The 26,390-nt window shown below is 45.0% G+C and overlaps 2 protein-coding genes across 12 annotated transcripts in view; one reads left to right on the top strand and one right to left on the bottom strand.

Annotated features, from left to right (window-relative positions):
- The window catches only part of LOC108506292 (corticoliberin-like), a 3,723-nt gene extending 2,508 nt beyond the window's left edge, over positions 1-1,215 (top strand). The window contains exons 2-3 of the mRNA XM_017833152.1: positions 112-171; positions 638-1,215. Coding sequence (XP_017688641.1) covers positions 112-171; positions 638-1,054 — 477 coding nt within the window. The 3' untranslated portion in view covers positions 1,055-1,215. The remainder of the gene's footprint in view (positions 1-111; positions 172-637) is intronic.
- A 1,865-nt stretch (positions 1,216-3,080) lies between these two features.
- The window catches only part of DNAJC5 (DnaJ heat shock protein family (Hsp40) member C5), a 31,929-nt gene continuing 8,619 nt past the window's right edge, over positions 3,081-26,390 (bottom strand). For 7 of the 11 annotated variants that reach the window (XM_017833201.1, XM_017833194.1, XM_017833193.1 and 4 more), the window contains 5 exons: positions 19,293-19,355; positions 14,403-14,539; positions 11,876-12,089; positions 10,603-10,774; positions 3,081-9,873 (listed from right to left, as the gene is read on the bottom strand). In XM_017833201.1, the coding sequence (XP_017688690.1) occupies positions 9,770-9,873; positions 10,603-10,774; positions 11,876-12,089; positions 14,403-14,509 (597 nt within the window). In that variant the 5' untranslated portion in view covers positions 14,510-14,539; positions 19,293-19,355 and the 3' untranslated portion in view covers positions 3,081-9,769. Of the gene's footprint in view, positions 9,874-10,602; positions 10,775-11,875; positions 12,090-14,402; positions 14,540-15,425; positions 15,481-19,292; positions 19,356-20,559; positions 20,583-22,459; positions 22,597-25,018; positions 25,231-26,390 lie in introns of those variants that run through there. The other 4 variants (XM_017833197.1, XM_017833198.1, XM_017833195.1 and 1 more) reach the window with 4 other exon arrangements.

Below are 26,390 nucleotides of genomic sequence, written 5' to 3' on the forward strand. Positions count from 1 at the left end.
CCCCCCGCCTGCCCGACTGCCCCCCGTGCCCCCCCGACTGTCCCCCCGTTCAGCACCGCGGACAGATCCCGGCCCCGCTCCCATCACGTGGCTCCCACCGCCCCTATATAGCGCGGGTGCGGGCGGCGCGGAGCGGCGCGTCCTGCGGGAGGAGCGGAGCGGAGGAGAGCGGTGAGACACGCACCGGGAACCGGGACAGCCACCGCCCCGGGAGCCCCGGCCCGAGGAGGAGGGTCCCGACCCCGGGAATGTCCGGTCCCGGGGAGAGGACGGTCCCATCCCGGGGTGGGGGAGGGTGTCCCGTCGCAGAGGGTTCGCAGGTCCTGGGGGGTCCCGTCCCAGCTGCCGCGTGTGTCTCATGCCCGGAGGGGTGTCCCATCCCGGGAGAAAGGGTGTCCCGTCCCCAGGTGGGTGGGCCCCAGCCTGCGTGGGGGTCCTGTCCCCAGAAGGATCCTGTCCCAGCGACGAGGGGTGGAGTTCCCATCGGAGGGGGTGGGGGTCCCGTCCCGGGGGGCTCCATCCCCAGAGGATCTCATCCCTGGGGCGGGGGTCCCCCATGGGGTGAAGCCCCTGGAGTGACCCCTAACCGCAGCAGGGGGATGTGGGGGTCCGGTGTGTGGGGGGGCTGCCCTTACAGGCATCTGGCCCCGGAGTGGCTGCGATGCGGGTCAGGATGATTTCGGCTGCCTCCGTCCTCGTCCTGCTCTTCCTGCCCTCGGAGACCTGCTCACCCCTGCAGTGGCCCCGGGGTCCATCCCGCAGGCTGACCCTGGCCCCCCAAGCCACCTGGGAGCCCTGGATGGGCGCCCCGCGACCCTCGGTCCCTGCCGCCCATCCCCTGCCCCAAAGACTGTGTCAGCTCCACGGGGCAGAGCCCACCCCGGCCCCCCGAGCCCCGCGGGCGCTGCAAACCGGCAAGAGGCGAGACGGCAAACCCAATTCGTTGGATCTCACCTTCCACCTCCTGCGCGAGTTCCTGGAGATGTCCCGGGAGGAGAGACTGGCCCAGAAGGCACTCAGCAATAAGCTCTTGCTGCAGAGTATAGGAAAATGAGGGACGGTCGCTGAAGGGGGGGAATGAAGGAGATCGACCCCACAGCGAGACGCCACGGCACAGCAGAGAACGGGGGGAATGCCGGGGGCTGCAGCCGTGCCCAGGGAGCCCCCACCTTGCCTGGCAGGGTCCCTGTCACTGCGTCCCGCGTGTCACTGTTGTGCATTAAAGTCACCCTCGTACCTGCCCTGCTGTTGTACTTTTATGCATCCTCCCCCCGTCATGAACCTATCACCAAACCAGGTCTCCCCCCAAACACCGGAGCAATCCCAGATGTATCCCTGGGTGAAAAGCAACAGCATAAAGAGCTCCGAGCGGTGCGGCTTGTGCCTCCCCGGCTGGGAGCTGCACCCCGGGACCCAGCCAGGGCTTCTCTTCCTCCAGTATACCTGTGAACGGCTCAGAGAGCCGCCGCTTCCCGGCTTCGCAGCAAGTCTGCACCTTGCCGTGTCGCAGCTGGGGATTTGGGACAAGGTTTGAGGTTGGCAGCACTCAGAGGAAGATGAGCATTCGTGTAAAGCATCGGCAGCAAGAGCATTGCAGGCCCCCCAAGGGGTCCTTGTCCCCTCCCTCCCCACTCTGTGTCCTCTCTGGGGCACGGACACCCCCCCCAGCGGCTCAATCCCCCTCCCACAATCACAGCCCCGTGCTCAGAGCGGCTGTTCCCACCCTAGCCTGTGCAGGGTCTGCTGCTGGGCATGACGGGGCTGAAGGGGGTCTGGGAGGGCTCCCAGGCACTGACCGTCACAGTGGAAGGAGGGAAAGTGTCCTGGGCCCCTCTGCAAACAGGGGGTAGCTCGACATCCCCTCTCCACGGCCAGCTCGGCCATCCCAGCCCTGGCTGACTTACTGGGGTGGGCACAGGGATGCACAGAACCTCTACCACCCTGGGGGTATTGGAGAGGGGACAGTGAGGGAGTGGAGACTTGTGGGGTTAGGACAGAAATCATGATAAGGATCAGACCATGCCAAGATGGGAGCACAGGTAATCGGGAAGGAGCACGTGCCTAAGTTGAGCAGCTTGGGCTTGGCTTTGTGACACCAACCTGGCCTGACCCTGCACCCCACACCTGCCTCTTCAGAGGGGCTGCTCTGCCCCAGCACCTTTTCCAAGTGAGGCCACAGCAGCTCACAGCCAATGAGCCAAACACTGGCTGGACCGCTCCAGCATCCTCCACCCACTGCATCATGCACTTCCTTAGCACCTCCAGGCGAAATTTTGCTCCCGTGATCCCCAAGAGCACAATGTCACAGAATCCCAGAATGGTTTGGGTTGGAAAGAACCTTAAAGCTCATCTCATTCCATCACCCTGCCATGGAACCCTCCACTAGACCCATCTGACCAGACAACCCCAAACTTAAACAGGATGATTTTTTTGCTCACCTCCATCAAACATGGAACTCATCTTTCCAAAATGAACGATCGTAGGGAAGCTGTGCAGGTCAGAACAGATGCTGGTGCCACCCCCAGCAGGAGCAGCCCTGCATTCCCCCAGGCCTGGGTGGCTGGATGGGTCTGTGCTGCCTTGGCTCCCACCATGGCTTCCATCAGTCTTGTAGCACCCTCAGCACATCTTCCACTCATCTTTGCTTCAGTCTCTCTGCTGGCGACACCAGGAGCAAAACCACTGTCCAATAACCTGAGCTTCTCCAAAAAAGGGTATTTTTACCGCAGTCAGTCAGACATCTCCTGCCCCCTTCCCCAGCCCTGAAACAATTTCCCACCCCACCTGACAACTCTAACCTGCACTTATACCCCAAATACCTGCCAGACTCTGGCACCACATGAAGATCTTTGGCTTTTAAGGCTCAGAACCAGCTGGGACCCTATGGCAGGTGCAGGAGGGGCAGAGGGGAGCAACTGCACTCCCTGCCCCAGGGACCCTGCACCCAACCCCACACAGTGTGCCCGGCCCAGGGACAGGTGACCTCTCCCATCTCCCCTCCAGCCCCTCCGTGTCCCACAGTCTCTCCCTCTCGCACCAGCTTCCAGGGTGCAGATGTGGAAAGAAAAAGCCGGTGGGCATTTCTGCATTGAAAACATTTATTTTACAACAGTGGTTTCCGATAACTTAGCAATCTTTATTTTAGTTTATATTCGGACATACAAGACACAAATTACCATGCTAAAACAGAAAATAATTCCTTCTGCCGTCGCTGCGGGTATGTACAGGAGCTCAGTAGTATCGAGTGTTACAATCCACAAAGTTCAGACAGCCACGTCTACTTACAGACAACTCAAAGTATGGTCCTTTAGTAACATAACAAAATAGATATATGTCTATATTATAATTGCTTCTCAGATGCATTTATACTTCGATTGTGGTGGGTTTGGTTTTGTTGGTTTTTTTTACTATTTTTTCCTTTTTTAAAGATGGGCTCCCCCTACCCCCACCCCCCACCCGAGTTGAAGTGCAGTGCAAACGCAGACGCGCCTCTCCCGACGCCCTCAGCTCCCGACGGCTCCGTAAGGAGGCCGGGACAACCAAACCCCATGAGGAATTACACAGTTCAGGGCCTTGCTCACATGCAAAATGAACATAAACCGCCTGGGATGTCAGCAGTGACACCAACCAACCCATCCACACCCCGCCCCAGCCTGGCGGGCGACAGTGGGATGAGAGGGAGGAAGGAATGACAGCGACTGGCTCAGCATCCAGCAAGGAAACAGCGCGTTTGGAATTGGCAAACTCGGAGTTCATCAACCATGATGGACACAAACAGAACTTCAGAGGTGCCAGCAGTAAAAATCTCCCCAGTATTCCCCCATTTCTGCTGTGAAGCAGGAACCCCCGGTGTGCTGCATGTCAGGAACAGCTCCTGGAACGAGGAGGAGGAGGGCGGCAGCAGCTCCACCCAGCATGTGTAGAGGGGATGTGGTGGGACTCACAGGTACATTGGCCACAACTGTTGTGCCTTCACACGGATCACTGCCAGCTTCAGGTTTAGGAATTTCAGTAACTCCAAGTCCTTACGGAACCAACGTGCAAGTGGAGGGACTGCACCCGGCCGTGCAAACACACCACACTGCTCACGTGGGAACTCACCCGAGCAGAGCGTGGGGAGCAGAAGGTGCTTCTCCCACTTGTGTGACCCATTTATTTATACAACAGGCTCCGTGTCCTCAGCAGTCCCTTGACCCTATGGGTCTGGTTTGGGTTTTCCTGCAGCTGAGAGGAAAGAAGCACAAAAGAAGAACACACCTTCCACTTGTCTGACTGAGTTCAGAGCAGTACTTTGAGCCAATTTTCACGTTTTTATCACCAAATTAAAACCAGCAGCAAGTCCTAGGTGCACACCTGTTGTATAAATATATACATATGTGCATATATACATACATACACACGCGTGATGCTGCAGCCCACAGCCCTCAGCACGGGGTGGACCTTGCTCTGTGAGCTCACCCAGCCCCGCTCTGGGGAGTCCAACGTGGTGAAAACTAGGGAAAAACCCCAAATCAATGTGTTCTATCCCAGCTCCAGTGATGAGCACATTGACCACATCTGAACACCCCACGGACCAGTTGCACAAGTCCAAGTCACTCCAGAGCTGCCCCTGTGCCCTCTGCCAGGTCTCCCTTCTCTCCTCCAAAGGAAAGCTGGAGCAGGCAAAGGGGGCCAGGACAAGGGGCAGCTCATGGAATTCAAGGAGATTGTTATATTTTTGGAATGGTTTGACAAGCAACCGCTCACAGACTGCAAGAGCACACCCACAGGGCTGGCTGTGGGGAGAGGGAGCAGAGAAGACAATGGCACTCGGGAATGAACAGCCAGTTTATATAAGAGCTTCCTCTATACATATACATATATATATATATATATATATAACCACCAAAAATTTCCAGCATCTATCCTTTTAATACCAAAATCAACTGTGCATGTAACATTGGCATAATGAAAGTTTGTCTTCCAGATTTCTGGCATTTGGCTTGTGCAAACATCAAGGACAGCCAGGTTCCCTCCCGCGGCTTCTCCTCGTGAAGAAAGCGTCTTCTTAGAAGGACACGGGAATTGCAGTCTTGCCGAGTCCCAGATAGTCCCAGTAAGTCTCCCAAGGCAGTTCATGGAGCAGACAACGGATCTTGTGGGAGCTGAACACTGACAAATTTCCTGCCACCTGGTGAGCTACCGGTTATGATTCTTTTGAGAGATTTTAAGCAGCTGTTGGTGCAATGAGACACTACAAACTAGATGATTTCCACTAGAACACAGAGAAGCGGCACCAGATGATGAAGCATGTGAAGTTTATACCAACCTGACACTACAAACACGAGTACTGGGGGGTTACAGCTCAGTGCTCCGAGATTAACGCGCATTTAAACATCATCCGGAATTATTAACACGAGGTGGGGGCTGCAAACGCCGCCCTGACCACCCTGCTGGGGTCACCTGTTAAACATGATGCCAAAGATACAGGTACACTGGGTACAAAAAACCTGCAGCACAAATCTCCTAAATTATCCAGAAATGGCAAAAGACTGAAGGGCACAGGGACAGACGAAGGGCACAAAGTAGGTGAGAGAAGCAGGTGCCTCTCTCACGGAGTGTGTGTGGTACAAACGCGCTGGTACAGCCCCCCAAAGTGCACTGGTGTCCCGCCACACCACACAGTCGTCTCGTGGATGGGACAGGAATAGCTTTTCCATCAGGCTCCTGCCCTGGTTACACCTGTGTGAGGGTGTTTCCAGGCTGACAGGATGGGGGTTGGAGAGTTGCACTGCCCTGACCGCAGCCCTGCTGCAGGACTGGGTGTTTCTGTGCCCAAGCACTCCTCAGTTCTGCTCCTCCAAACCTCCAAGAGCATCCCACTGTAAGAACACTAGGAGTGCTAATATCTAAAGCAGTTTAAAAAGCTTACAAATCTAAAAAGAAGACTAAAAAGGGAACATTTCTCTAAAACGTCACTGCATGGGACCAGCAGAAACCGACACCCTACGGGACGCCACCGAGGCTTACATAAATTTATATACAGATAAATATTTAAGAATTTCCTACAAAAATCACTAACAAAATGAGACTGGCATTTAAGGGCTGCAATGCCCCTCCAGTACAGTGCATTGGGGATGCCCCCATCCCCAGGGAGGACGGGCAGGGCAGATCCAGCACCTCCTTCTCCAGCAGTTCCACACACCGGGAGGGACAGACAGCACCCGAGTGCTCTCGGCAGCAGCTTTCCCTCCTCAGCCTAAGCTAGGAATGACTCTCCATGCAACACAGCTCAGGGATAAAGTCAGTGGTCCTGAACACCAGCTCTCCAGATAGGATTCATCCTGATGGAGCTACAAGTGCTAAGGAAATCAGTGCTGGAGAGGTTGGAGGAGCTGGACGGAGCTGGCTGAACGACTGAAAACGGAGGGCTCAGGCAACTCGTACAAATGATACAACTTTAAAGAAACAAATAAATAAATAAAATCCAAGCTCAAGTTTTGATTCTGGCAAGATGTTGGACAGAGATGGACAGTGCTCAGGTTTGATTTTGGAGGGAAACATTCTGCACTAAGCCAGGTCAGGGATGCAGTGCTGGGACACTGCAGCTCCACCTGCCCAAGCTCAGACTTCCTGTCTGAGCTGCTCCACCAGATTTTAAAACATGATTCCCAATATAACTTTACATTTACTAGGATTCCACTTGGTCATTTTTAAGTGTAACTCATGTTAGAGCCCAGGGTACTCTTGTACCTTCCGTCCAAGAGGGGAAAAGTGGGCATTAATCTACTTATCTTCCAATTACATGATTTTGGCTTTAAAGGAGGAATGTTTAAATCACTTCCTTACATAGTTCAAGAACTTCATTAATACACAACAATCCTAAAGTCAAGAGATTAGACAGTAACAGGGGTGAACTTTAAACAGCTTCAAAAAACATGAATATTCATGTAGAATTATGTTTTTCCATCATTCTCTGTAACTGGGATCTCAGAGTAGTTTCCCTTGGAGCATCTAACATCACTCCGGCACTTAACAGACTAATTTCCTGTTCACACACCACCCACAGACAACTGACAGGAAAGCAGTCTCTCTCCAAACTCATCCCTTGCTAAGCAAAGAACTAAAACTGTAGATTTATCTTGGATGTCGTCTTTCCCCATGGATAATGGTGCTGCCTCTGGTCCTCACGTGCTGCCCACACTTTGGTTCATCAGGAGCCTGCAGAGCGACTCCAGGTGTGTCCCACACCTCCTTGGAGCCACAACTTCCCACCAGCCTCCCTGCTTCCATGGAAACAGCCCAGAGGGGTTAAGAAATAAGAGGATTATTCCAAATTAACAGCAACAACCAGCCCCCAGCACATGGGGCAAAGCTGTTCCACAACAACCAGCTTTGTGTTACCACCGAGATGAACGTGGGGACAGGGACTGTGACTCCCTTCCCCATTCACCAGCTCTCTCCAATCAGCCACACTCATTTACAAAGCCAAAAATCCCCAACACCTTAATTTTTTTTACCAAGAACACAATTTGCACGGTCAAGGGCGATTTTAACCAGCGAGTGTTTAGGGACAAAGCCTACAGATATCCAAGCATATTCCAGCCTGCAATTCTACATCAAGAACAGGCTTCAGGCAAAATCTACAAGGACCATCAAAAGTTGGGTGTAAGCCTAAAAACTGCTTTTCCTTCCATGGGGTCAAACAAAGACATTAATTAAATAAGGACCTCAAGCCAAATCATACTCAAATGTCCTCAAGGCCACCTAAGACAGAAAAAGTTAAAAGTATCTTGCAGTAAACTACCACATTTCAGGTCTAAAAGGACCTCGGGCAAGGAAGAAATGACTTAAGGAGTGTGCTACTGAAATCAAGCCATTAGTTAAAAGTCATGGGTTTTTTTTCGGAATTTTGGGGGCCTGATGTGGTACCAAAAGCATGTTGATCTGCACCAAGCTCCCATGCAGGCAAACGTGCTTCTACCAGCAGCTACAGCAAAGTCTGGGTGTGCAAATATCCCTCACTGAGCACTGAGACCGTGTTAAGAACATTTTCTCCTATCCAGCTTGTTTAACAGGGTTTCACGGTGGATTTTACGTGTTACATCACTGCTGCTCATGCAAAGACAGAGGGAAAATATATTCCAAATGGTTCTCTGGCAGGAGAGTTCCCGTCCTATCCTGGCGGTTTTCCTACAGACCAACAGAGCTTTATGCTGCCCCCAAGTAACCCCTGGAGCAGCAGATACAGTGGGAAGGTGCCAACAGCCCCTCCACAGAAAGAGGGGGGAAAATGAAACAGGGAAACTGGGGTGCAAAGGACAGCAGAGTGATAAAAAGCAGAACGATCAAAACTAACGAGGCCATAATTACCTGCTCAAAGTGCCAAGTGTGGGTTCTCTGTAGCTGTTCTAGATCCTGATTCTGTATCCTCTAAAGCAGGATTACTGACAACAAAATACACCAGCAACTCAGCAGCTGCCTAAAATACCTTTTTAACAGTTAAATTCAATAAACCATAGTTTACTAGAGCAGAATTTGGACTTGATTTGGTTTCAAAATAGAACAGGAAACCTTTCAGTGGTTTCCACATAGTTGTTCTGAGGAAAAGAAAAACACTGCTGTAAACAAATCTAAATGCAAGACAATGTGCAAATTATACAATATAAACACAAAGAAAGGTGGCTTGTTCTTAAAAATCCATTTAAGTACTCCACAAAGGTGTTCATGAGAAAATTAAAGGGTTAGTGTATTATAAAAGCTTTAAAAAAAGACAGGTAATACCCCATTTGTCTACTAAAATCTCAAATTATCAGAACAAATTTTTACAAACCAATTTTTTAAAACACTTCTGATTTTGCCTGCATTTTACTCACTTCCTCAGTGAGAGCCAATTAACCAGTTTCACTTTAAGATTCTCATGCATTCAGAAACAAAGCTGCACTATTTGGTCTTTAGCATTTCAGGAAAACAACTGAACTCAAACCAAAACAGAATTGTGCTTGGAGTTAAAATCTCACTGCCACCACCACAGGAGCCCATTCCCAGTTGGTTTTGGTTCCATTGTCACTGGAGATCGCCTCACGCACAGCGAGCTGTTCAATTTACTGTTCAAAGATTGGCATCTCTCCCTTTTTATGTTTCAAGGTAGATTTATTTAAGCTGAAAACCAGCATTAGAGAGGACTCCAGCTCTGCAGGACTGGCATTTTTTGGTTCTTGGCTTTGTAAACTTGCTTAGATAAAAACGCAGGAATAGGAGGAATGAAAGACTCGGTTTGTTGCACTCAAATGAAAATCCTCAACTTTTAAAGGTCTTTGAGAGCTCAGCTGTACAGAAGAACAGTGACTTCTGTGACGGTTTTTGAACCTAATTTTTAGGCCAGTACTGCTGCTTAAAATGCAGAATGTCTCCATCGCACTGATATTGTGACAACTCAATACTTTACACCACAGACATTGAACATAACTCCATACATGCTATACAAAAAAAAAAAAACCAGGGAAAATAAAAACCAAAAGAAAGGAAAACAAATAAGACCGTAGCTAAACTGCTTTAAATACTGCATGCTACAGCACTTCACGTATCATCGAGATACGACACTGAAAGGTGACAAAAGGCTGAAGGGATTACAAAATATTTTCGGCAGGTTGGAAAGCTGCCTTCTTACTGTGGCAGAATTATTCCCCCTCCCCATTCTCTACTTCTAATGTTCATGATTCTAGTGTTGAGTTGGCCATGTATTTATTTTTTTTTTTTTTATCCATTCTAATGACAGTGTTTCCTTAACTTAATTAAATCCATCAGTGTGGTAGCTGGGGTGAGAGTCAGCTGTGAGCTGGGTTGTCTCTGTGGCTGATGCTGGCTGTATCACAATAGGTGCGTCTGAGGCCTCTGAAAAGGGAAGACAAAAGGCTTAGGACACCAAGGAACAAACACAGCACTGTATGTTTTGGTAAGCACAAGTCACATCTCCCTGCAACGCTCTGATAACACAGTTTCAGGCTGCTCTGAGAGTGTGATGTTAATTCCCTGATTTTCAGTGCACACACAGCGTTCGACTCAAGTCTACACGTGGAATATTTATCATATTTCCTTCTCCCTGTAAGAGCAGCTGACCCTCACCCACCTTCAGCTGTGCCCATTAAAAATGTCATCAGATCTTACACAAGGCTCTACAATTTTTTTTAACTATTGGTTCAATTCTACAGAAGGAGCTTTATAGTTTCATGAACAGCATCAGACAGAGCTACTGGGGCAGCAGTGCCAGCTCCTTTACACCTGACGCAGTTCAAGCTGCCTTGACACCCCCAACCTTTGGGGTACAAGAGCCCCTTTCTACAGTCACACATGTCTGGCCCATATGTTACCCCCAGAGATGTGGAAGGAAGATGAATGACGGTCACTGACTGCTCTGAAGTTGATCCCATCGAGTTCAGTGAAGACCCTCTGGGAGCTTTCAGCAACTCTATATCCGGTGTCAGCGTCACCCACACAGCGCCACAAACACTCCCTGCTCATCACCCACACCCCAAGACCTGTGCTGATCCCTCCACCAGCTCACTGATGGGACTGGCAGGGACTGATGCTTATCTCAGACATCCAGCAGCAGTTTTCACCTACCCCTTTCATCTGACTGCAACTGTGCCTCCAAGTCCTCTGGAGAGACATAGTATTCCTGCTCTTCGCCTTCGGGAGGTTTCGGTTTACACTTCCCACAGCAACAATTACAGCAGCAGCACAGACAGCAGCAGCAGTAGCAGGCTGTGATGAGCCCACAGAACACAAACAAGGCCTGCAAGGGATAGAAAACACAGAAACAGTCATAACCTGTGCCTACTGCACCGTGACCATGGAGTCTGTGAGACTTGGATATGGAACCAGAGAGCAAAAACACAGCAGTGCAGAGACAGAACTCACCAGCTACAGCTTTATTACCTCATCAACAAGAAAGATTTAAAACTATGTGCAAAACTATGACTCTCCCCATTTTACATGGAGGTGAATACTGACAACCTGGTTTGCTTGAAGAATTCCTACAATTTAGATTAAGTGGACTATTTATTCTGCTGCATCTGGAAGAACATACAGTCTTAGACTGTATCTGTATTAAAACCCAGAGGCACAACAGTTCAGAACAGACTGTAGCTTGCATTAATATCCCTAACACAGACTGACCTGTGCTGGCTGATGCACAGGTCATGATGTACCTTCAGCAGGGACTTGGACCAGCCCAAGGCTTTGGACGTGGCTGGGAGCTCAGGGCACTGAGGTTTGATGCCCCAGTATGAGCAAGGCAGCTCCAAGAGAGCCAGGTCTGCCAGGTGCTTATCACAGTGACAACGGGGCTAAATTAAAGTCTCCCTGTAGGTCACTGTACAATTGTTTGAAAAAAATGATTTTACAGATATCAAACCAGCACAGTGATATAACTATTCCCTTACTTAGGGGAATCAAGACAGGGAGGCAACGCTGGCAAAGGGTAGAAAAATACACCCATGCAATGAAATGTAAGCAGACTTCTCCTGTGTGAGCTCAAGTTCACAGTCAGGACTCATTTTGCAAAACTATTTTGCAGATATTACCAGAGAATACCCCCCCAGATCCTCATCACTTTTAATTCCACTAGAATGGAAGCTTCAATTAGTAACATAAGTCTTTGTATTAGGCCTGCATCACCAAAAGATCACAGAAAAACACTTCTGAACCAGAGATCACAACGCAGGAAGAGGGTTAATTACCAGGTGTCAGAAACGCAGCAAATTTCCAAAAACCAAAACCATTTCCAAAAACAAAAACCAAAACCAAAACCAAATTTCCAAAAACCAAAACCAAAACCAGCTCTTACAGAGCTTTCAGTGCCAACCCAGAATAACTTCCCTGCCCTTTTATTTACCTTTGCCCACCAGCTGGACAGCACGAAGTATGTGTTCACATTCTCTTCACCAAACTGCTCTGCTACATAGAGCCCCAGAGACCCATACTTATCGTAAATGTTCCTCTTTGTGGCGTCGGTCAATATTGCGTGGGCATTATTGATCTCTTTAAATTTTTCCGCTGCCTCTGGGTTATCAGGGTTTTTATCAGGATGATATTTCAATGCCAGTTTCCTGCAGAAAGGAAAAAAAAAAAAAAAAGAGAGAGATCGTTATAGATTAAAAACTGGGATTTGGGTTCCTGGTTTTTTTTTTTGATTTAGTTTATTTTTAATTCCGTAGCCTGCCACGCAAGGGAGACTTTCATGTTTCCTTCATCTGTGATTCAACTTCCCTGATGATTCTTCCTTAGATGATAACAAAAGGCTACAGCAGTGTCTAGCTTAGCTCACAGGATTGACTTCAGACTGTTGGATTTGACCCTCAGAAATCCAACAGAAAAAAAAAAAAGACACTGAAGAAAAGTAGTTGTGCTTTTTTTTTTTACCCTCAGCTCCAGCAATTTCCACCAGTAAGTTTTGCTCCTGCTACAGCAAAAAAACACACCACAAATCTAAGGTATAGCACCAAAGAGTAAATAGAAGCTGCTTGAACAGTATCTGAACTGCTGCTTCTGCAGTGTCTGAACACAAAAATAGAACAGACGATCACTTGTGGTTAATTCACCAATTCCTGTGCAGGAACAAAGTACTTTTCAGTTCAAGGTTTGCTAGAATAGAAAACGCTTCGGAGTTTCGAGATATCAGGAAATCACAACGTACACCTCCCCTAATCAGGCCAGATCTCTTACAACTAACAAAAAAATCAGATTAAGCATTGATAAATGTGCTAGTTCTCACATGGCCCAGACTATTTACAGAAACCAGCAGAAATTACTGGGCAAGCACCTCCTTAGAAACAGAAAATATGTGCTTCCCAGTACAAAAATGACACGGAACTCTGGGCTGCCTCTTCTCCACCACAAAAGGTTCTTGTACAGAAAATGACCACAAAGTCACACCTTTGAGAAACACAAGAGGAGCCTGCAGAGGATTCCACACCAGCTTTGCAGTGGGGCAATGTTTAGACAGAACATGAAATAAAGATGTGTGCAAGCCCTTGGATGTGCCTGCAAGTATCTCACAGAATGTGAAAAGCTGAGTGGCCCCTGGAACACTCCCACTGCACACGATGCTGCTCAGGGGAATAACATCCATGGCTGCCACTTGTGCCCCAGCCTCAGGGAGAGCTGAAATAATCACAGTTTTTATAATTACAGGGAACTTCTATAAACCTGGAAAGGGTTTAATCAGGCTGCAACAGATAAATAATTTTCATTTCCCATTTCCTACAAACCCCAGAGCCCCCAGGCCAGCAAAGGATGTTCAGACTGAACATGGTAAAGGAGCAGCAGAGGAAACGAGATGAGATGAAGGTTCAGGTAAGTATGAAGCAGCTACAGTTCACCCCAGGACCTCGTGGGGCTGTTCCTCCAAAGGAAAAACTTGCAGTCTTTCCCCCAAGAAGGTAAGATTATTTTCCAGTTGCTTGATTCAAACTTCCACTTGAAATTTTTAGGAAGATACAGCTAATTTTTGAGAATCTGGGGACCCAGCTTATTCCTAGACTTCACTATGTCATTGCCATTGGTATTACAAATGTAACTTTGAAAGGGAAGAAGTTTTGGTAAAAGTTGAAGACTAAAAGAAAACAATTTTGCTAAAGAATATCCTCATGGAAAGGTGATGCTGACCCCTAGTGTAATTCCATCCACATTGCCACTTGTCACAGAGCAGCAATTGCATTTAAGTAGATTTTTTGGGAATGTGGAATGCGAGGATGTTACAGAACTCTTTTTTTTGTTGTTTTTATTTGGTCAGGGAATATGGAAAGGGAGGATGTTGCAGAACCCTTTTTCTGTTATTAGTTGATCAATATGAAGCCATTTCATGTGTCCAACTCTTTACAAAAAGAAATAAAGAAAAAAATCCCCTTTTAAACTAGTAACTCCACAAAGAATAGGGAATTTTGAAAGGAATTTTAGGAAAAAGTAAGTGTTGCTACTCGGTTTACATCCTTATTTGCATCTTTAATCTATACCTCACTTCAGTGGAAATGATGGACAAAAAGGCAGTTCTGCCCATCTGTGCTCCCTCTAAACCAGACACAAGGCTGCCTAACAGGAAGAGTTTAACTCTGATCACACTGTCTTAAAATTCTATTCAACTTTAAACAAAGACCTTTCAGAATGACACTGCATATTTGAGAATTTAGCTCGGAAATTTAGATGGAAATTGAGAATTTAGATGGAAAAATTTAAAAGCCTAAGCACGTTTTCACGCCAAGTTTTGCAATAAGCAACCAAGTTTTCACCTGTTTTTCTAACATATTTTTCTTGCAAAAGGTCTAAATATACCAGCTCAGGCCCCTGTGTAAATAGACCATCTGCTGAATACTGAAATAAAGCCATCTGTGCTACTGGGGCAGGTGTAAAACTCAAACTTTTACCTGTAAGACTTTTTGATATCATCTGAAGTGGCATTTTTGTCCAGCCCCAGCACGTGGTATAGGGATTCCCCAGAGGTAGAGAGCGAGCGTTGCCTCTGGTCTGCCATCTTGAGCTAACCTGAGGAGAGAACCGGCCCCTGCCAAAACAACAAGATTAAAAAATGCTTAAACAAAGAATAAAACAGATCTCATGAATCAAAACATCCTTAAAACCAGGGTTTGCATGTGAAAATTCAGCTTTTATAAGGTTTAAATGTGCTCTGAATGGCTCTTCACACATGTGGAAGGTAAAAAGTTACAAAACTCAGTGAATTACCAGTGAAAACAACTACTACATTTTCAGCACAACACCAGGCATCCCGAATCAACACTGTGTATATTCAACTCTTCCTTCCAAAAAGCCCAAATCAACAGCTGAGGTACAGCTATAGCTGTGTACTGCATAACACATCCCTAAAGATACTTCTTAATATTCAGATTAAGAAAGAAGATTATTTGTGGTAATATCTATAAAAACAATGAATTACATTTTAACAAAAAAACCCAAACCTCCCCACACCTCCCAAACTCCAATCCCCCATCTTATCACTGACACCAGGTCAAACAGAATCCTTAGGACAAGTCCAGTGTGCCCAGGCCTGTGCATCCCATGAGGAAAGATGGAGATCTCCCCTCTTGTAATTTAAAGTTCAGGATCCAATATTTAACATGCATTCTAGTTAAACCCATGCTACTTGAACATGGATTAACCTCCTGCTCCACATCCAAACGCAGCAGACCCCAGAGGTGTCCCCTGTGCCATGGCAGGGACAGATCTGGTTATGTCCCCTCCCATCCTGAGGAGATCAGCTTTGCTGTTCTTTAGCTGCAGAACTGCAGCCAGGATGAGCATCCAAGAAAAGACTATTGGCTATTTTTGGATTATGTCATTACAATTAGCCTACACCAGATTATGCAGCCTTTGAAAAAGATATTTAAAGCACCAGACTTTTCTAAATTAACCCTATGTCTTATATAACAAACTTAATAACTCCAGCTTTCCCAAGGCTGGCTGAAAGCAAGGCCCTCAGACATCCCCCCCTGTGCTGCCTGGGTGGAGCTGTGACCTCACACCTCACAGAACCACAGCTCTGCTTCTACCAACACATGGGAATTGTCCCACCCACACAAGGGTGACCAGGTGACAAGGATGTGGACAGACATGTTACCACTGTCTTGTTCAGCTCAGACCCTGCTGCTCATTCTCTCCCACATTTGGCCCCTCCGACTCTACATTCATTTAACACTCTGCTCCACGTCCAGTTGTTTTAACTGGAATACACCACCTAAACCAAACTCTCATCTAATCTCCTTCAAGAAGTCTTTGGCAATTCTACCAAGTTTAATACAAACCAGCCTAATAGGAAGATATAAATTATTACTATTGATAATAAAAGGTCTAAACGCTAATGCTCTGGCTAAGAATTCAAACTGCACCCCAAATCTGGAAGGTGAATGTGTGGACAAGGAGAGAATTTTCTTTTCAAGGACACTGTTCAGTACCAAAAGCTCTCCATATGGGAGGAAAATTACTGAGTGCTGCAAGACACAATACAAACAACTCACTTATTCAGGCATAATCTGATTCAGTGAAAGGAAAAACATATTTCAGGAACGAAACCCCACACCCGGGCACACAGCAGGCACAACCCTCCAGGCCAGCCTTTTCCCACTGGGAGCCTCCCAGCCCCCTCCATCCCGGAGCTGAGGTCAAAGACCGATGATCCTGACATCTCTCTGGTAATCTATCTAATCACACCAGCCTGCTCCCACTGCTGTCCTGGCTCCCTGCACAGCTCCTGATGCTCCATGACCATCACTTCACACCCTCCTGGGCACCTCCCCGCAGCTCCACCACACCAGTCCCCCACCAGCAGCTCCCAGCCAAGGAGTGTCTGTCACTACTGCTCTTGGACAGGGACCTCTGAAGTCGGAAGGAAGGGAAAAAAGCATCCTGATTGGAATCTTACATGTTAGTTAGCTCTCCCAAAGAAGATATTGCTTCAAATGGGAGCTTCCAGGGCATTACAGCATTTGTGCTGTTTAAAGTCTGCAGCTCTGTTTAAGCACAACAAGCTTCCTGTAACATCAATCCAACATGCCCTTGGTGACAGAAGCTGCAGATCACAGCCATACACCCTGTTCCAATTAACAAAATCTCCACTGCTAAATTAGGGTAAATTTGTTTAATAAAAATGAATTCAGTTTGACCCAGGTGGTATCTATCAGTCTGCAGGCACAGGAATACAATTCCAACTGCTGCATCCTTAATTGCTTCCATCTGAACAGTCCAGGGGATCCACAGCTCGGTGTAACGGGGTGTTAGCACTTATTTCTCCAAACTGGTGTGAAATGCACACCTCGAGCTTGGCAGAAGAGTGGAGGACAAGGTGGTGATGGGAATTCATCTGGGAAGCTTGTTATTTAAGGGAACAGAGGAGTATTATTACTAGGAATGCAACCTTTGGCTTTTTTAAATACGAAACAGACAATAAAGGTGCAAGTTATTTAAGTTCCGAGTGCTTCATAAACCGGGGTATCATCTGTCCTGCTGTTTTCACACGTGGCTCTAATTCACAATCCTGAAAGCTGCCCTGTGTTTTTAAAAACAGTTGTGTTCAGCAGCAAGAAGCCATCTGCTCCCTGCTCTGTATTCTAACCAAGCCTGATGCCCTGAAGAGGCTTCTCTGGGAAGGCTCTGGAGAAAGGTAATCTCCTGGATTAACCAGCAGAGTGTTTAACTATCTGTGTACCAAAATATCCTGCCTTAGTCAGCTTTACCACAACAGGCAGCTGCTTCCAGCAGGACCAGGTATATATAACTGGTACTACCTCGCTGAGAAGACTCAGGTTAAACCTGAGAGGTTTTTATGGAAGCCAGCCTTAACATTCTAAATACATCTATGTCAGTTCAATCTTACAAAGACTAATTTTCTTTTCAGCTTCCCAAAAGGATCCCATCAAGGTTCATGAAACCAGTGATACTTTAGTTTCTGCCAAGACTGCTGACTCTTTTGGAAGTTGTATTTAACTCATTAAAATGGCAAAGTGTTACTACAGCCAAGAAAAAAAATGAACAGTTCTCTACCAGTTTAGGGAATTAAATACTCACAGAGCATCCCAAAGAATGCCTGCACTGAAAAGGGTGACAACAGATCCAGTGGCCAGAAGAAGAGAGGGAGGACTAAAACTCCCCCTGACCTGCTACAAGATGCTGCAAAGAATTTCACTGGAAGGGGGCAGCAAGGGGGATATCGATTTTTCCAAGAAAACATGTGGAGCTGTGCAACCGAACAGCCACTGTTAAATCTCTGCTAGGAAGAACTACCCCGAAATAAAGGGATGGAGGGCTAATTCCACAAACAACATCCACAATATTTCAGTGCCATTAGCCTCTGGAAGCAGACTAACAGCAGTACTTCTCATTTCACTCCAAGGCTGAAGCACTGAGCAACAAACCTCTGGAAACTGTGAAGTACCACATTGCCTGAAATACCACTTTTCCCACCTCCACCCCTGTAAGTCACACAGGCACAGCAGCTCCCTTGAATTTCCTCGCTGGAGGAATGACTGCTTCAGGAAGGAGTTGTGGCTGCTCAGCTCCACTGATCAAAATCAGAAGGGGCAGAGGAAACCAAACAATGTGAACTTTAAAAATACTACTAGAGCAGGACATTGGTGCACACTCTTCACCAGAATTCTAATTTTTTTAATGTCTGTATATTCCTCAGTCTAAATTCCTAAAAAACAAAATAAAATCACACCATGAATGTCTGTGCCAATGCACAGACCTGTACACATGTGCTGTTCACAGCATTGCAGTGAACTATCCTCAGTGTGGGGAATCTGGCTGTCAACAGCTGTTCCAGAAAGTGAAATCCCACTGTAAAGGAGAAAATCCACCTCCTCCTGACAAGGTAAGTGATACTCACCCAGTGGACATGGGATAAGGGGAGGTCATTAATGTTAGTGGATATTCTCCTTTGCAAAGGAGTTTGGTTGAACCCAGAACAAAACAGCCTCCCAGTCTTCCAAAACATCACCAGTAACATAGAGAATAAAGAAATCCCCAAAAGGGACATATAAGAAGCAGGAGAAACTACACAGACTCAAAGCCCTGCTGGGAGTGCTGGGCAGGAGGAGGGGGCTTTTCAGCCCTGCACGTGTCTGTAACACAAACTACCAGTAATGCTGTCAAACCCTCTGCAATTACAGCTTTAAGAGCATATCAGCAGATGATTAAAGAGTCCAGCTTGGAAACGATGTTTTGCCAGCTCTTACAAAAATTATGTCTAGTTGATGCTTTATTTTAGAACTTTAGGAAGCACTGGAGTATTTTAGGAAAGATTTGTATTCCACAAAGCCTTGCTGCTAACTGACTATGTGGTAAAATATAATGTCAGTTAAAGTTGTGATTCCAGCTTTTCAAAGATTTGCAGTGCAGAAAATTAACTACAGGCATTAATCTTTAACTGAATTATTCTATCTCAACCAGTATTCATTAGTAAAATTCTAAATAAAAACACTGAGCCAGAAAACACTTCAGTAAATATTGATTTATCACAAAAAAGGAAAAAGCACCACTGGCCTCCACATCCTGTCCATCTGTCTCAGAGTCATTTAGAGTCATTCTCACAATCTGGTATTTTTCAAGGGTGAAAAAAAACATTTGTAAAGGGGAGAGGAGAGAAGCATATACAAGATTGTGTTACCACTAAAAATATGAGGTGTTTTAGGTTTGGCTTCCTGAGGTACTAAGAGATTTCTAGAGGAAACTTTGAACTTTGTTTCCTCAGCGATATTTTGCATTTAAATGAGAAGCTACAAGAAATAAAGAAATCCAGAACTTACCTGGTGTCTAGTTCGAGTATTCTAAGTGGTAACAGCCTTCACACACTTCTAAAACTGAATCTCCTAAAGACAAAACAAAAGCAAAGTAAACTGTTCACCAACTCTTAGGCTGAGGGTTCATTGAAAAATTATCATCACATTACTGGACAGTAAAAACACACAAGTGTTTCATCAATATTTATACACAGTAAGTCCCCACAATGTAAATACTTGTCTTTAGACTAACTGTCAGTGACAAATATTTAAAAGCATAGATTAGAGGGCTCTATGCTTTTATCTGTAGCTTCAGTCTCTTTTCCCCAGTTTTTCACCACTTGAAAGAAACACACCCAGGTGCACAGAAAATCTAATAAACATTATCAGTTTAAGACTTTGGGCTTTTTCAACTTAGGCCTTTGTGAAATACCTGTGCTGGGAACAAGAGAGGCGTGTTTTTCAAGTCTTGACAACGTGTCATGTTAGAGAGGGACTGCTAAAGCAGCTTAGCTCACACAGCAGACCCCAAGCTCCGGCACTGGAGCAGCCGGCACAGAGCCTGCTCTGAGGAGCAGCACCAGCTCCTTCTGCCAGGACAAATTTCCATCAAGAAAACAGAGGTTTCATTCCATTCACATTCCCCCATCCTGAAGCAGATCACTCAAGGCAGAAACAAGTCTCATTTCAATGTACAAGGAGGGAGAGAACCTGAGATGACCCAACAACACATGCTCAGTCTTTCAGCGGTCAAGGCAAAGTCAGACAGATCACTCCAGATCAGGGATCACATGGAAATAAGAGAGTAAGTGGAGAAGAGGAGCCTAGGAAATGCTATATGATGCTGTGGAAAAAATTTAAGGAAAAATCACTGCAACAGATTAAAATACCTTTCCTATTAAGCAGGTACAGGACACATCTAACCCTCATCATCAATCCCAAAGTCACTTGTGCATTGAATGGCTGAACAAAAAAACTCATGAGTGGAACTTCAGAGCAGCTTTTTCCTGGCAAGTCATCACTTCATCATCATCTAAACCCTTTCAACAGCTTCCAAACAACAAGTTCTGAATGCACTCGAGAAATAAACTCCCCATTGAATTAATAATTAGGCCTTTCACACACTGGAAGGTTTTAGTGTGGTGAACAGAGATGTTGGGAATACACCCAGTGAGCTGCTGGCACTGCTGCCCACAGCAGTTGTTTGGTGCCATCTGTAAGAAGCTGCTTGATCCAGCAGCACATCACTAAGTGGGTATGAATGAACCAACCAACAACTCAATAATCAGCTTACTGTTAATGGATCTGTTTAGTTCCTTTATAGGTACTGGCAAAGGACTTTTCCTGAAAAATGAAAGGCAGAGAGTTAAAATTCCCCACTCGGAGTGTGTGCAATACTAGAGGGTGGACTACCTCTCCAAGGAAAAACAACCTGTTTTGTGAAGCTATAAAAGCTCCCATGTTTCCTGCCCGCTGCTTCCTTCACTGCAAAGCAATCCACAAAAGGAATATTTTTTAAGCATCTACAGAAAGCTGCAGAGGGTTAATGGGGTTGGCAACCAGAATTACGGCTTCATACCTAGATGAAGAACATCTTTAATTGTACCACTGATTCTGTTTCAAACAGCAACCTTAGATGTTTGACAGCCAAACTGAGAACCAGCTAAATTATGTTCAATTTATGGAGGTACACAGATAGAAATATAGGAGTGGAACAGAAGAAAAAAAGCAAAGTTCAAATGTACTTAGGAGACAAATATACTTTGACAAAATGAGCTATCCTACTAAAGTCAGAATTTGGCATGTAATAGCATAAATAACATACAGTGATCTGTGAACAGAAGGTTCAAACACAAGATTCTGGCCCAGGCCTCGTCAAAACTCCATCAGCAGAAAAGATCATTTTTTTACAGCACATATACATATATAATAACCATCCACATACAGAACTCAAGATATATATAGCAAAGTATTATCTTAATCTGGATGCAAGCAGCCATACTTCTTCAGTCTTTCAGCTATGCCAATACATTTCTCTAAGAGCAGGCAGCCTGATTTACAGCTGAAAATAATCAAACAAGACAAAAATAAACTCCAAAGGAAACTACTTCTTATAAAATCAAAGTACACGAGAAACCCGTGCCAGCTACTCTGTATCCTGCCTTCCCCAGCACATCCTCCCTGCCAGCTCTGAGCCAGCCCAGCACTTCATCCCCAGGGTTCACTCCCTTGCTTTCTGTTGCAACTGGCAATTCCAATTTAGTGACTCAGGAATGTTTTGATCTCCCCATCCAATCTCATTATTCAGGAGGCCAGATCCACTGACCCAGAGCTCTACATAATACCCTGCTCGTAATTACTTGTAAATATCCCCCCTCCTTATTACATGATATTCACAATCCAAATAAAAGCAGAGAAAATGAAAGGGCAGATGACGGAAAAGAAAGGGAAGCATTCGAAATCAACATCAAGTGCATGGCACCCAGTTCAACAACACACACACACGGGGAAAAAAGTCTGGGAGAGGGAACACACAATTGTTTAAGCAGAAAACGCAGATGTAAGCACGAAAATGAGAAGAAAAAGATTAAAGAACGATGAAGATAACAAACACAAGCAAAGCTACACAAATGCAAATTAAATTCAGCCACACATTAAAACTGTGGTAAGTTTTGAAACACCAACGAAGAAATTCGCTTAGGAAGGCTGCGTGTTCTTGCAACCATTTTGCTCAGACCAAAACCAGCTCTTCCACCCTTATTTCTCCTGCAAATTTGAATCCAATTTATCTAATACTGTATTTTCCCCACACACTGGAACCATAAATAGTGCTCAGCACCTTTCCCTCCCATAACCAAGAGACAGATTCTCCCTTTTCCTTCCAGAAATCAGACATGTTCTCAGACCTATTTGACCAAAAGTGTGTTTCTTGTCTCCCCAAACCTGATAGATGCTGGAGAACCATTTTTATTGAATAATTCCAGTGACAGAACCATCCTCATCCTGCTCCATATGGTGTTAACAGACAGAGAGAAGCACCTTCAGGATACTTTCCCTCATAATCCATCTCTGCCATGTACAGGAGCTGTATCACAGTTAGCAAATATTTAAACAAATGCTGCTGCAATTAAAGCAAATAAAATAAATCAATATACAAAACAGGAACTCCCAAGTGTTTATTTTCACATCCTTACCTGCTCACATCACTTGCAAAACGAATCAGCATTGGAAAAACAACAGGACAAAGCTGAAGGCAAAGCAACCTGGCTAACAAAAGTGCTTGCAGAAAATCACTACTGCTTCAAAGCACCTTTCTTCTCCCTGTAGCTGTCTTGAAATAGTGATTTTTAACTTATTAATTGAATCACTAACATTTACTATTTTGTTAAAGCATCCAAGAGTGTGTTTTGGTGTTGCTTATATTTTTATATCACAGCACAAAAGCCTTTCAGCTACATTTTGCTATTCAGTTTGTGGCCTTTTTGCTAAAGGTCACGTGAGAAATTTCATATCCATAAAAACATTGTTTTAACATATAAGCCCTGATGGAAAGCTAACTGAGTATCCAGGGAATTAAATTAAGTGCACAGATCTTTCTCTCAGAAATAAAAAAGAACTTCACTATGTCCAAATCCATCTGCCTTGGGAAGAGAGGACAGGTTTCCAACAGTGAAAGACTAAAAACTTTATTAAATTCTCGTAAGCATGAGGGGTTTTTAAAAAATAGAAACACAGAGCTTTTAAATAAATGAAATCTGGAACAATATCATTTTTCTGATAAATTCAAGCCTAAATTGACGTAACCTTCACCACTGATAAGTGTGAGAGAGGTTACACTGAAATTTGTGACAAACTTAACTACAGTGACACAGTGTTGTTTCTCTAATGAGCTTAGCAGATTAAAATGTGGCCATTTAAGTCTGATTGACCAGCCTGTTACAAAGACTTGTGACCTTGTACCCTATACAAGAGTAAGATTCAAGCCTGCTAAAGGAAGTTTTCCATATTAGGGGTGAAAAATGTGAAGTATTAGATTTGCATTTTCTATCCTCTCTCATCAACTAAAATAATTACTCTAAAAACCTGGGGGGTTTAGTGGATTCCCTACTTAGGATTTCATTGCTCCTATTTAATCCTTCAGCAATTTAAATTATTGTTTATGGCATTACAGTAAGTGCAACTGCACTGTCACAAACTGCACATGGCTATAAAAAACTTGTGTCTGCTTACTCAGGTATTTAAAAATTTAGAAAAAAAACCAGCAGTTCTGTTTCCTTGGCTCGTTATTACTCTTAATTTTTCCTCTCTATAAATTGTGTTTGAATCACTGTAACTACTCACAGCAAGTTCACTAGAATAAATCAGCAAACCCACAACATTCCCTGCTGTGGGTAAAGTAATGCTGATGCCAATTCTTCTGCAGAAGAAATATTTTAAACTTCTTCAAAAGCACCAGGGCAGACATAAAGCTCCATTTGTGCCAGGTGTGTTTTATAAACTGTATCAATTTTTTAAAAATCACATTGATAATGGTTATACCGATACAGTCTAACCTTTAAAATATAGAAAAGGTCTTGGAACAAGCATTTGGGTTTGCTCACATAAAAACAGGATTTATGCTATTATGTCACACCTGTAGGTAAGACAACTAAAGGCTTTTAGACAGAAATAAAAGAAAAAAATGTCTACTGTCTGGTGTGACAAAAGGTTGAGAAAACTGGATCAATTGTCAAAATGAGAACCTCTTGGCAGCCTGTCACAAATACAGAGTTTGAGAGACAACGCCGGTCCAAGCTGCCCCTTTTTACAGCACAGGCAGCTCTTGCCTGGCAGAAAAGAAGGAATAAAGGTGAGGTTACAGAGTACAACTAAAAAAAGCCAGATAAGCAGTCTGAGAGGCAAAAGGAACAGGCAGGAACACATCTTTCAAATTACAAGTTGGTTGGCAAAGGGCAAGAAGAAGATTTATCTGAAATTAACTCAGAAGGGCAGGGGAAGGTGGTTCCCTCTGTGCTCATCAACAGCAGCAGGAGATGGAGGGGGAAGAAATTCAGTCCTGTTTTTCTTTTCCTATCAGTTGTGAGGCAAATGAAAAGGTAAATGAGGGTTTTCCCCTCCTCAAAATTTAAACAATTTGTAACGCTATGGATTTACAAACTGCAAAACATAGACTAAAATTATTTTATACCTAATTTGGTGTTGGAGTTGCTGTGTTGTCAAATAAACACTCTTGGCAGTTTCAATCATGAACAGGTTTTGGCAAAGACTTTGAAATGAAGAGTTTATTTTAATGGGTAAAAAAGCAAAAGGGAAGAGCAGGTTGTACCAACAGCAGAAGTCAATGCACAGACATCCACTCTGATCTAAAATGATCCACTCTGGTGTTTCCCTTTTGAGAAACTTCACCTGTTTTCAAGTTACTAATCTCTGTCATTCAGTTGTTTAATGGTTGTCTCTTGCCCCACCAAGCACACAAATCTTTTGCTTAAAAAGTTATGAATAAAAAGGCAAAATAAGCAGAACTTTTAAAGAATTTGTATTTTCCAGAAACAACCACCCACCCAGCTCAGGAACAGAGAAGTTAAAACACTACCAGGAACCCCCATGTCACTGCCTCTGTAACGTCAGAGCCTTTCCATTTCACAGGGTAATTAAGTTTTAGTAATCTAAAATACACATTTTACTCTAAAAATTAAGCTTATTTATTTATTAATACAGGTAGAAAGTAGACTTTTCCCTTGATTCACTTTTACCTCATGTATCCAATCAGGTCCTCCCAGCCTAAGATGATGGATAATTATTCAGTCAACACTTGTATCTTCTCAGTTAAACTCCAAAGGCTTTAGTTCCAGAGATTATTTCTTTTGCGAAGTTAAAAAATTAAGCGTAACTAAAGATCCTCTCTTCTCCTAATGGCTCAACTGTATTTCCCCAGTTTTTGTGGAGGGTGGGGAGGAGACTTCACTATTTCATTATTTCACTTCCTCACAGAAACTTGACAGAAAAAAAAAGAACATTTTCGTTTCCTTCTGTCAAAGAAAAAAAAAAAACAAACCCAAACCAGAAAACATGGGCTTCTAACATACTTCCTTTATTACATCATAAAGTGCTGCAGGAGAGCTGTACTGGTGACCAACCACTGTGCCAGTGGTCATGCCTAGTAAGGACATCCCTGCACCAATAATTAGGAGTTTTAATCACAACCTGCTCTACCCAAGAGGTTCCCACTGGCACAGTCCCTCCTGCAGGTCCTTGGTGGCAAAGCACTGATTGTCACCATTCCCTGTTGGTCAAACGCCACAAACACAGCAGGACACCACTCCTGCAGCTGAGAAAAATACACCAGGACACGTAATCGGTGCTGGAAAAGATATTTTAGGCTTGAGAAAAACAGCCTAAAATATCTTAAATAAAAACTAACCCAACAAAAGGCCACCAGGAGTAAGTGGTGCCCTGATTACAAAGGGGGCACAGACAAAACCACTGTGAGGGGGGAGCACAAATCCAAACACACCAAGTCCCCCCTGAGACCATCTCCAGGCTCCAGGTGAACACCTGCCCAGAACTCAGCTGACACAGAAAGCAGGAATTGCTTTTTCCACGGCCTGAATCAAGGACAACACTCCCCCAGCAACCACCAGACCTCACCACGTACCCCACAATCCTGCAAATCACAACTATCCCTGCACATGGAGCAGCAGAACAGGCCTAAAAACTGCAAGTGAAATGGCAAGTCACCAACAGATTTACTAAACTAACTGATGCAAACAAATATATATGTGTTTTGGACATGGAAGACACTTTTCATACCACAGATTGCTTCTCACTGGATGATGTCAGGTGTTACAGGAAATGGTTTAAAAGCCACAAGGAGATGAGTTTCAAACCTGCCCCATTCAAAGCCCTGGCCCCTGGGCATTCAGAAGCATGAAAGGAGTTAAGACTTCAGAATTCCACCATAAAATCTCAACTGACCAGCTCAGCTTTTACTTGTTTTGGCAGCAAAATACAACCAAGATCCTTTTGAAGGCTGGGTAATGCTGGCAGTGATGCCTTCACTGCAAATATTTCTGTTTCTTCACAGGTGAATTAAACCAGAGCCCATGTCCAGGGGGCACCTTGGGA

This window comes from Lepidothrix coronata, unplaced genomic scaffold, assembly GCF_001604755.1.
Source record: "Lepidothrix coronata isolate B3197 unplaced genomic scaffold, Lepidothrix_coronata-1.0 Scaffold212, whole genome shotgun sequence".
NCBI classification, from domain to species: Eukaryota; Metazoa; Chordata; class Aves; order Passeriformes; family Pipridae; genus Lepidothrix; species Lepidothrix coronata.